This window comes from Copadichromis virginalis, linkage group LG1, assembly GCF_057382275.1.
Source record: "Copadichromis virginalis isolate Kocher_CV1m ecotype Utaka linkage group LG1, C_Virginalis_male_GT1.1, whole genome shotgun sequence".
Lineage (NCBI taxonomy): Eukaryota > Metazoa > Chordata > Actinopteri > Cichliformes > Cichlidae > Copadichromis > Copadichromis virginalis.
The window spans coordinates 9,652,193-9,664,078 of NC_140618.1; the positions used below are offsets into that span (position 1 = coordinate 9,652,193).

The window sequence follows — 11,886 nt, forward strand, 5'->3', positions numbered from 1 at the left end:
TCTGCCATTAACAAACATGAATGTCAGTATCTATTTTCTTGTTCAGTGTTATTACTTTTAATTAATTTTTATTTTTGCATTTATTTATTTTAAAGGCATATAGGTATGAATCCCCACAGATCCCTTGGTGTATTCATGACTGTTTAAAGTGTGTATTAACCCCGCATAGAAAGATCAGTTTCTTTACTGACAGGATTACTACCATCATCCACTGACATATAAACATTTAACAACAGTATGATTACAGCCTGTTATTGTTACGGGAGAATGTGAAAGATTAGTTATAGTCTGTTTTGAACACTCGGTTGGTTGCAGTCTTCTAGCTGCCCTAATATGCTCAGCTTAAGTCTACATCGGTGACCCAATTCCCCAGACGACCTCTGACAAAATGATATGCCTGGATAAAGCAGCATGCATTATACATGCATCTCCACCCCGGACGGGAGGCCTGTTCCACACCTTACCCTGTTTAGTTTTTAGTCAAACTTGAAACCAGCTTAGCAAGCTGACTTCAGAAGTGCCAGATAAGTATTTGTCAACAGAACAGCTGGCGCACAATGCCCTCTTGTAGCTTTATGCCACAGCATATGCCAGCCGCTCGTAGCGTGTGGTAATTTAGCCGGGGCTGGTTCTATGGGAACAGATGGGCTCAAGTATTGTTATTCTCTCTCCAGCTCAGGGCCCCTGGGGGGAATCACTAAATAAAATCAAAGCAGATGGACCTCTCTGGGCTAGGCTGTGTTTATGATAAACAGTCAGTAGAACCAGTGTCCATCTAACACCTTAACCCCACCCTCCACACAAACTAACAGCAAACAGGATTACAGTAGTTTAATGTCACCTGCTTTGGTCTTAAACTTTTGATTCACCGAAAAACAGCAGTCAAACCCAAACAAATAGAAGGGTTAGGAAAGAGCTAAATTAGGACTTGCCCCATCCTGTGGAGAGTTTCAACAATTTCCATAAACCACAAGTCATTCTTTACTCACTTGACCTTAAACTTTAAAATTCTCTCAAAACAGAAACTCTTATTTTGGTGCTGGATTAGAAATGTCTCACTAGCCTGTTCTTTCTCACTGACAGAGGACTGTTTTGTTCTTTTATAACCTTGCCAAGATTTCATTGCTGTGGTTCTCACATCCACGCCATGGACACAGGCCTTGGTGGCAGCATGGGCATCTTAAACACCATCTCATAAGGTAATCTGGTGTCCCCTGTTGTTATATGGTGCACAGAAATGCAGAAGAGTTCTCACTTAGCATTGAAGTTCGAATCTACTTTCATTCCCATGGGAAAAAACAGCTATAAACAAAAGAATCCTATCAGTGCAGAAGGAAGGTAAATGTTTGCGGCCATTCAGACAACAGGAAAGCAGTGATTTCCGGCACTAAAGATGAAAAAGAGTGGAGCATGAATGGTTTTAAGCCAATCAGTCCTAACTCAATATACCACTTCAGTGTTGTTTTAACTCCATCACGGTAACCGGTTTTATTTAGTGTCTTCAAAGGTCAGTTTCTGATGAAGTCAAAGTAGTGTAATCAACCTAAATGTTTATTGCCAGAAGTATTAACTCAGCAGTTACTCAGTCACTTTAAGTTATCTTAAAATCTTTTCTTTAGTTTTTTTTCCCCCCAAACTTTTCTTCAGGCGTCCAAAGACAGTTATTTTTCACCATTACCCAGATTGTTTTTTCTTTTCCGTGGACACGTGCCTCTCTAAAATTACACTCAGACATTTAGTAGATCTATCAAGTCAATTCATCAGCTGAGAGATGCAAGTCCCTCTGGCTTGATTGTTGTCAGGACACAAAATTAGCATTTCTGTCTTTTTTTTTTTTTTTTTTTTTTAAAGCATCGATTGCAGCCTTCCATGTTTCATCAAACAACATTCTTTAAAAAAAACACCACCATTTCTTTAAAATGCCACTTGTGGTATAAAGAAATGTGGAATTAACATTTTCATTAATCACTTTTTGAATCAGCAACGACATTCTTACATACAGCACATTGGCCACGATAGTTGTCTTTTGTAAAAAGATAAAACTACACTTATAGCCAAATACTCCATTTCACCTTTTGATGTCTTTCCAGTAAAACATGTATCATTGCTTCTTCTAAACTGCTGTTGTGTTCTGTATTGTAATCTTAACATTTATTCTCATCTAAGTAACACGTAAGTTGTTCTCTCTCATTTTCAGAAAGGACCTGGTCGCTTGGATGAAGAATTAATTGCCTCTAAAGCAACAGCTACCAGATGTTGTTGGTCCTAAGAGCCAGGTGTGGATAAATTGCATATGCAGAATGTGTGTAAAATATTTAAAGTCGTATCTTTCACTTAAGATGTGAAGTGTTTTTATTGCCCATCACTGCTTTGAGTATGGCGAGAGGAAAGGCCGGCGGCCCCCCTGGGCCCACCACACTATAGCGAAGCACGTGTGGTGTTAAGAATACGGCTGGTGAAGCTGAGAGTGAGACTTGGCATGGCTTTGTGTTTGGTGGAGTTGGTGCATAGAAGGGTGTGTAGGTGGAGGTTGTGGGGGTGGGGATCCTTCCACCTGTTCACCCTGTAATTCGCTCCTGGCTGCCACCTTTAACACTGCATTATTTACAGGTGCTCTCTTGATGGAGACACAAGCTGCTGCCTGCTTTAAATATGGATATGTGTGTGTGTGTGTGTGTGTGCGTATGTGCAAACAATGAATGCGTGCACACTATATGTGTACACCTGCTTGCAAAAGAGTGAAATGAATTCATTTCACTAGTAGATTTACTTGTAATGCTAATATAATATAATACATGACAACATGTCAAGTGCCAGTATGAAAAAATGAGACACTAAGTACTGGACAACAGTCACAGTAATAACACCTGGTGATGGCAGTGGAGCATTTTGCAGTAACCTTTATTTTTGGAGAAAACAAACAATCCTTAATAATGCTCAATTTTTTGTGATATTCTTATCAATAAAAAAGACAAACTTTAAAATGGGATTAGTCTATTAAAATGCTAAAAACACTGTTTTTGACTCATGCAAAGTTGAAGATGCACGGTTTTCAGAGAGCACACGCGTGCATGCTCTTTCCCCATCGTCTCTGCAGGTTGCACATTGTGGAAATTGAAACCTGTGACCTTTTTGCTATCAGCTCTGCCTACTGTTTGCTGTTCTTAATGTTAACCTTGACCCACGTGATAGCATTTAGTTACTGGCCATGATTTCATATGAATTAACCCTTAATTATATAAGCGCAGTGCATATGGAGACTGACACCAGACACACACAAGGCATACTGCTTCATTGTGAACTACGTGTTGTCATCCACTTTGTGTAAAAACGGGAATATTAAGGTTTTTTTTATGTCACAATCCACATTATGGTTTGTGTCAGTAAACCACATCCTGCTTCCTTTTGTACTCTTATTAACCCTTTCCTCTCACAACCATAGCAACAATTAGGTAAAACTAGAAAGTGCATTTTCTGAAGAAACTGCAGTGTGAATGCTTGAATCTGAATGTATGCACTGAAATGAATTAATTGCTGAATTTTAAGTTATACATTTTGAATAAGATGAAAGATACAGAAATTTTTACCTGAAAACCAAAGTGCAGAACTTTTGAAAGCTGATGTTCACACAGAAGAAGTTGGAAAATAGCTGAAAATGTTTTAAATGTAAATTAGAAAAACCTAAGTAATGAGAAAAGAAAATTTAGTCAGAAAACATCTGAATGAATATTAAAAGTTCATACTCTTTGAATCACTGAATGACTAAAATGTGATCCCTCCACTTGGATCCACACAGTTTAAAAAGTTTACATCCCTGAGCTTTTAAAGAGACGGTGTTGGAAAGAGAACAACGATGGCGACGTTTTGAGGGTAAAATGATGGCTGTAGAGCAAACACTGTGGACACAGCAGCAGTTGAAAGAGAAGTGTTTAAGATGAATCTTGGCAGAGTGAGAGAGAGAGCTCGTTAAGCAGGCAGGTGTGAGCCTGGTTGCTATAGTGACTGCACCCAATGGCTCCATATACACGCACACAGACATGCACCTCACTTTTGCTGCTTAAAATGAACAGAAAAGTCAGGCCGAAACAAATTGTTCCCAAATGAAAAGTACAAGTCGTATTGACAAAATTCTTTCACCGTGCGTGGCAGCAATGTCTAGTCTATCGAATTCTCAGTTTTCATGCCTGTGGACTTTATTATATTGGCGTGGTGACAGTGGAAAGACAGCCTGTACTTCTGATTTTCAAACGAACTTTCTGAGCCATTTTAACATTAGAGTCTATGGAAGAGTTGGAAGGAGGAGGCTGTGCATTGGTGACATTTATGAAAGAACCATAACACCTATTATAATAATAAACACATTAGATGAAAGAGGACAGCGATGGCTACGTTTTGAGGGTAAAATCAGACCTGTAGAGCAAACGCTGCGGACACAGCAGCAGTTTTAAGAAAATATTTTAAGATAAATTCCCCCCCTCCTCTCACTCTAGCAGTTGAGCTGTCTCACTCTAGCGGCAACATTCCGTCCCATACACACCCATTATAAACTCTGAAACGGCTGAAAAAAAAAGGATGAAACTTAAACTGGAACTGAAGAAAAAGTATAAAAGATATTGAAAAGATAAATACAAGCTGAAAAGTTCAATGTCTTGACTTCGTTTTAAAGTTTTTGAATGGTGTCTCTAGGTCAACATATGTGGAAGTAGTTAGAGTTGAAAGAGGAGTAAGTTGAATGAGAATTTGAAGATCCTCCCTTTAAATTACATGGAAAATTTTTGTTGAATACAGTTGAATAATTTAAAAAAAACATAACAGCCAAAAATGAGAAAAATACAAGCACACATCTCCAAAAGAAGAGGAATCTAATGGTGCTTGAATGGTTTTTCTAAGTTGAATGGTGATCAGTGTTGGTCAAGTTACTTGAAAAAAGTAATCAGTAACTAATTACTGATTACCTCCCCCAAAAAGTAATCCCGTTACTTTACTGATTACTTATTTTTAAAAGTAATTAATTACTTAGTTACTTTTTAAAAACACGATTTACAACCTGAATAGGTGATAAAGCGATAGATCTTTCAGCCCAATTCTACTTTTTCTACATAATCCATCATACAAAATGTAATCAAATGGAAAGGTCCCTTTTTAAAACTTGTTTTATTAGTTTTAATCTTTTAACTTTATGCATCAAGCAAAAATTTAATTATATGCAACATTCTCTGACTGGAAGAATTTTGTTTAATATTTAAACCTATTTTCTGCACATTCCAGCACATAATTTTTTTTTTAAAAATTTTTGTGTTTACACTCACTCTTTCAAATAGATGAAAGTAAAACACAGCAGAAAATAAATAAAATCAAAGACTAGCGGTCGTGTTGCTCTATTTTCACCTGTAAAGCAGGAGTGGGGCAGGCGGAGGTTTACCCTGGTGCAGGTGTGCCGCGGCGGTCAGTGGAGGAATCCGCGAGTTTCCCTGTGAGTTTCCCATTACGTCGTTGCGCACTTGGTGCTTGCTTGGAAGTTTAGGGGGGTTTTTTTGCTGTAAAAAGAAGTTTTCTTCCCACGCACAACGGACACTAATGTTTTTGTCACTTTTTATGGAATCAAACTCAAAGTAAGGTCAGTACTTCCACGCTTTAAACGCTGCACGCTCATACTCTCTCCTGCACTCGATATATTATCCATTGTTGATCTGCACACAGCTGTTGTCACGAACGTCGCACTTGCTTACGTCACTGTCATGAGACATTCTCTTAAAAAAATCACGGTTTTAGTAATGTAGTAACGCAGCGTTCCTACGGGAAAGTAACGGTAATCTAATTACCATTTTTGCAATAGTAATCCCTTACTTTACTCGTTACTTGAAAAAAGTAATCGGATTACCATCTCTGATGGTGATAAAGGAAATAGCATACAAAAAGCGGGTCTACTCTGTGACATCATAGAGGTGCAGATGACATCAAAGGAACTCCACATGACAGACCTTCAAAACCCCTTAAATAGAGGTTGTAACCTCAACTCTTTTCATTGTTGTTTTTCAGTTCGGAGCTTATAGTTGCAATTCTCACACGTCTTGACAAAAGGTTTTTAAAAGTCCCTGAAGTCATTGCTGTGATATCATGCTTGGGTTATCAAAGAAATACTCTTCATCTTCGATGAAGACCATCATTAGAATGATGAAGGCTTTGAGCCTAAAAGATGATCCAACCCAACAGCCAGTGTCTACAAGCCAAGTACGGAGCAGTTTCTCCACTGGAGTGCAAAGTCCACCCAGTGTGATGAAACTATCATTGGTTGATCAATCTGCTTTAACTAGCAACAAACTTGCATCAAAAAGAAAGCGATCTGAAGTTGAGGATCGACTTGATGACAAAAGAAGCTTCTCCACAGCAAAGAAGCAACGGCGTTTCTCTAAAGAGAGACCCTGCAGTCACACTGAAATGAGCAAGACATAGAAGAGGGTACCTAACATATGGATCATCGGCTCAAGTTACATAAAGCGGGGAGAATGGGCAGCACGCCACGAGTTTGGAGAAAACTTTGGACTTGATGCCAATGTTCATTGGTTTGGAAAAACAGGGATGCGCTGGGATGTTGTCCTTCTTTGTTTTGATGCAGAGTTGATGTTCAGAAAGAGTCCACCTGATATTTTGGTCATTCATGCAGGCGGGAACGACTTGGGACTCGTATCCGCCCAGGAACTTTCCTCTGCAATGACTAAAGACTTGACTGAACTGCATGCAAGGATCCCCTCCATGACAATCCTATATTCCTGCATCAACGAACGCCAAATGTGGAGGTACAGAAATCCAAAGTACATGATGGACATGGGCGAAAAAACTGTAAACTCAATCATGAGAAAGGCAGTTCATTCCTTTGGAGGCTTCATCATTGAACATCCCTCCCTGAGATATTATGACGAAACCCTATTCGGACAGGATGGAATTCACTTCAACAAGAAGGGAAATGAAGTGTTTCTGACCAACATCCGCTGTGCCATCGAGAAGATCCTTTAGAACTTGTCTCACAGAAAATAGACTTGAGAAAACGCACGACCTCTGGCAAGCCCAACCTACCATCTGACATCAGGAGCTCTATCAAAACTGTCTTTATTTGATTACTTTAATGTAGTCAAATAAAAATGAGTACAAATCTGAACACTTAAAGTAAACTTCATTAAAATAAAACGATAAATAGATAAATACAAGCTGAATAGTTCAATGTCTTGGCTTCGTTTTAAAGTTTTAATGGTGTCTCTATGTGAATGTATGTGGAAGTAGTTAGAGTTGAAAGACGAGTAAGGTGAATGAGAATTTGAAGATCCTCCCTTTGAAAATTTTTGTTGAATAAAGTTGAATAATTTAAAAAATATAAATGTTAAAAATGAGAAAAATACAAGCAGTAATGTCCTAAAGAAGAGGAATCTAATGGTGTTTGAATGGGTTTTCTAAGTTGAACTGTGTTGAAGGAGATAGATGCCGAAAAACGTACGGAATATATAAAATGGAATAATAAAGATTGAAAGAACAATACTGTGAATGCTGATAAGCATTCACACTAATAAAAATTACAACAACAATACTGTGAATGCTTTTACAAGCATTCACACTAATTATTTAAAGAGACAAATGATAATCTGAAGGTCCATCCATCCATCCATCCATCATGCTTATCCAAGGGTTGCAAAGGGGCTGGAGACCATCCAGACATTATTGTCTTTGTAGGAAAACTTCTTATGAGCTCTTGACAGGGTTTATGAAACATACAAAACCTCACTATGAATGGAGCAGCTTCATGGATTAGACGTGGGTTATATTATTATAATATCATCTTTATTTATATAAATGCTGATCTTTATTATAAATACACAGGACTGCAATTCATATTGAAATAAAACTTCAACTTTATTTTTTTACTCTTTTCATCTTAATAAAGGATTTTGAATCATCGGTTTAATAAATTTTTTTTTATCAGTTACATAAAATGGTTTCCAGAAGTTTGTACAGAATCCCTCTCCTCCTTAAAAATGACTCTCTGGTGCCTGCAGGATGGACGAGGTGCACTCTGTACAGATAAACGCATAAACACTCCTTGTACCCAAACAAAGGCATCAAGCAAGCATTTCATTAGACCATTGTGTGATATGGCAGGCTGCTGCTGTGAATGTATTTATTAGTTTGCGATACATGCCTTTTCCTGTTGTTCCCGGGGCAGTGGATAATGCCGGTTTTGTTCACGGCCCAGTGTGAACGGCGCCTCGGCTGCCAGCTGTCAGGGCTGATACCGTCTCATTTGGATTCCCAGCCTGCTTGCTGAATGGCTAATTAGATTTGCCATTTTCAATCCACTGATTGCTATACATAGCAGGACAAAGGGGCTGACAGCATGTAGCATTCAAGTCCAACTGTAACAATTAATAACTACGGTAATTAACATGTGCGTTGGGCACCATTGATTATGACATTACCTGCAGAACGGATGGCCTGGCCCCTGCCATTTCATTAAGGAGCACAGATATAGATTGTTATTAATAAACTGCTCTCTGCAGCTGAGGGGAGGTTATTAATTACACAAATTAGCGAGTGCAAAGGTAATCAAGTTAAAGCGGTTTCGTTCACAATAATTGATCTAATTTTTACTGACCACTCCTGTTCTATCGTGTCACACGGCCCCGTGTGAAGAGAAATCACCTCATTAACAAAAGTTTAATCCTACTCATAGTTCTTGGACTGCCTGGCTTTAAGGTCATATCTGAAATGTCAGAACAATTTGAAATTGATTGGTGGTAAATTGAATCAATGTCATGTTTAGAAAAAACAATAACAACTAATGGATGAGGCAAGCTCGCCCAAAACAAACAGGTTTGGTGGAAGGTGTGGCATGATGTTTGCTGAGTGAGTTTGGTCTGGCTCTGTCACTTTCATAATTCATTATGTCTATAGTTAGAGAAATGTCAGTATGTGGGTAATTAGCAGCAGCTGCAACGACCTGTTGGTGATGGTGGAGGAGGGAGGATGTGGTATGTCGAGGGGCAGTTTACTGGAGAATAGACAGACAGCAATAGATTGAAGTATGGCTTTAAAGGAAGTCACACTTTTTTTGTTGCAAATGAACTCTTAACATGTCGCCTCTGTTGCCTCACAGCAAGGTCCTGGGTTTGAATCCAGTGACCAGCTGAGGCCTTTCTGTGTAGAGCTTGTATGTTCTTCCTGCGCCTGTAAAGCTTCTCTCTCTGTACCCTGGCTTCCTGCCAGCGACTTGTATGTTAGGTTAATCAGTGATTCTAAATTGACCCAAGGTGTGAATATGAGTATGAATGGTTTTCTGTCCCTCTGTAATAGTCCTCTGACAGACTGGTGACGGTGTGCTCCCCCCAATCCATGACAGCTAGGCTCCAGCCCTTTTTCAAACTTGAATGGGATAGTCAAAGAATAGATGGATCATACTTTTATAGTCTGAGAATTTGAATGTTCAGTTCAGCTGAATGATGTTCTTATGACTGCTAAGAATTTTTGTTTTCTTGTCTATCTTGGAAGATCTTAAGCATCAGTTACTGTGGTTTAAACATTGTACATGGTTTCATCAGTTTTTAGGTCAGATTGGGCTGGTTACATGGTTAACCAATAATTTCGGCCAGATGCAATGGTTCATCATTGTTGCAACACATACTGAAAACAGAAATAAAATACACAGCTGTCTTTTAGAATGGCATTTGCTTTTTTTTTTTAAACATGCATATTTGATTTGTACTTCAAATCTTGTCTTAGGGAGGCTGAAAACCACATCATTATTAAGGCCTTTCTGTGTTTTCACAGTTAAATGAAAACACGAGGACAGCCATGTGATCCCTTTGCATTTTAACAGCATACAACAAGCAACAGCTGACGCATTCATTTGATGGTCATCACCACTGGCAGTAACCAAAAGTAAAACTATTTTAGAATTCATGCTTGGTATCAAGCTGCGGAGCTATATAAAGCTCTTTTTTTTTTATTACTATGGTAGAAATCAGAAGAACTACACATTATTGAATATTAAAGACAAAGTACCAAAATAAATAAATGAATTTGCAATAAAAGTAAATTTTATTTAACCATACAGCAAAGAGAAGTCTCTAATTCTAGCAGTGAATTTACTGTCTGGCTTTGTTCCCCAATCAATCCCCTTGGCATAGAAGGCGTAATTTGGCATGCAAGGGGAAAAGTTAAGGGGAGCAAGTCTGCAGGAGAGCTGGCACTGCGAGTTAAGTCCTGTACACAGGTGTGTAGAGAAGTATTAAAGGTGCAATTTGTAATGTTGGTAGTTCAAAATATTCCAAATCTTGAAAGTTGTCATCAGATTGAAAAAGAATTTTGAAATCTATATGTTGGACTTTAGCGATATCTACAGAAGCTGGCGCTGATGACTAGCTAACTCCGCCCTAGTGGCTGTTGTAACAACACTTTGTACCGTTAGTCTGATTATAATTTCTAAACAGTTCTACTGAATGAATGGATCTGGATAGGCTTTTTAATGCAATACAGATCAGCTTTCTCCATGATTCAGATATCTTGTGGTTTATTCCATTGAATGCATGTGAGATATTTTCCCTGAAATGTCTTAGCCTGTCATTGTTTTTAACCATATTTGTGTTTTACTATTTTGTACTCTTGCCAAAAAATATTTGTGGTTTGCCAGATTTGCAGGTCCCTCCCCAACCCTAACCATGGATAGGGCAGCTTTTTTGCTATGGTTTGTTTTTAGCTTAGCGAACCTCTACCCTCATGATGTGAAACCTTATCTGTGAATATATATGCTTACATTTTAAATTTCGATTAAAAGCTAAGCTTTAAAATGTGAGCATTTCCTAAAGGCAGCGTGCAAGACTTTAAGATCAATGCAGGCAGAACTGTCAAAATATTCTTCAATTTCTTATGTGCTTATGAAAAAAAGGATGGCTAAACCATATGCTCTGTATGTTTATAAGCCAGTCATAATTTAAATATGTGCAGTATACAAAGATTTTGTCTGGGAACAGGGAGCCTTGCTGGTCCCTCTCATTGTTTTAGAAGCAGTCATTTGACATACGTTTTAGCTTCCTAGTCCACAACACAACCCAGATGTCCCTTTCCTTCTGTTTCAGGTGTTGGGAAAACTGCCAGCAAAAACAAATCCTCTTGATCCCTACAAAGCTACAAAACATGAAGGGAAATGGACAGTTTTTCTGATAGGTTCACAGAGTAGTTTATGATAACTGCACCTCCCATCACCACAACACATTGCCTCTACCTCTTTGCACAAGAACAAAATACACACAGATTTCTGTTTCCCCTCCACCTGACAAAAAAACAGCAGCCTTTTCCATCATCCGGAGTGTGTGAAAATTCACACTCATTTTTCACAACACATCTTAATATGCGCTGCTCCTTTTTTTTTTCTTCCTCTCCAATCCCGCATATGAAATCCTTCCATTCCTGGCTGCCAACACCAAAAGATGCAACCAATCATCTCCAAGCAATGGCAGTTACAATTTTCTGTGAACAATTTGCTCCCTTAAGAGGAAAATTGCTTTCAATATAAGCTCCCTTTGAAAGACAACAACAATAAAAAGATACAACTGTAATACCGCTGCCTCTGTCAGCACTTGGCTGGGACAGCTTCAGCGGGAACATATGACTGGGGGATGAGGTGCTTACAAGTCAGCCTTGTAATATCAGCATCTGTGTGAGACAGTCCTGGCAAATGAATCCCACTTTGAACATAACAGCTTGGCATCACATGAAAATGACTGCCATGAGCAGCAGTTGTCAGATATGCTCTTGCCATTGTGTTGGTGAATTGTCATTTATTATATGTTGCGCCTGCTTCTGTCAGCTCCTGTTGACTGCGTGTATTGATTTGCAGGAGCA

At 38.7% G+C, this 11,886-nt stretch overlaps 1 protein-coding gene across 1 annotated transcript; it reads left to right on the plus strand.

The window, feature by feature from the left end:
• Positions 1-6,196: 6,196 nt before the first annotated feature.
• LOC146718319 (uncharacterized) lies at positions 6,197-7,096 on the plus strand. The gene is made up of 2 exons (XM_085464338.1): positions 6,197-6,271; positions 6,454-7,096. Exons 1-2 carry the CDS (start codon positions 6,197-6,199, stop codon positions 7,012-7,014), a joined length of 636 nt encoding a protein of 211 aa, XP_085320464.1. The 3' UTR covers positions 7,015-7,096.
• The last annotated feature ends 4,790 nt before the right edge of the window (positions 7,097-11,886 follow it).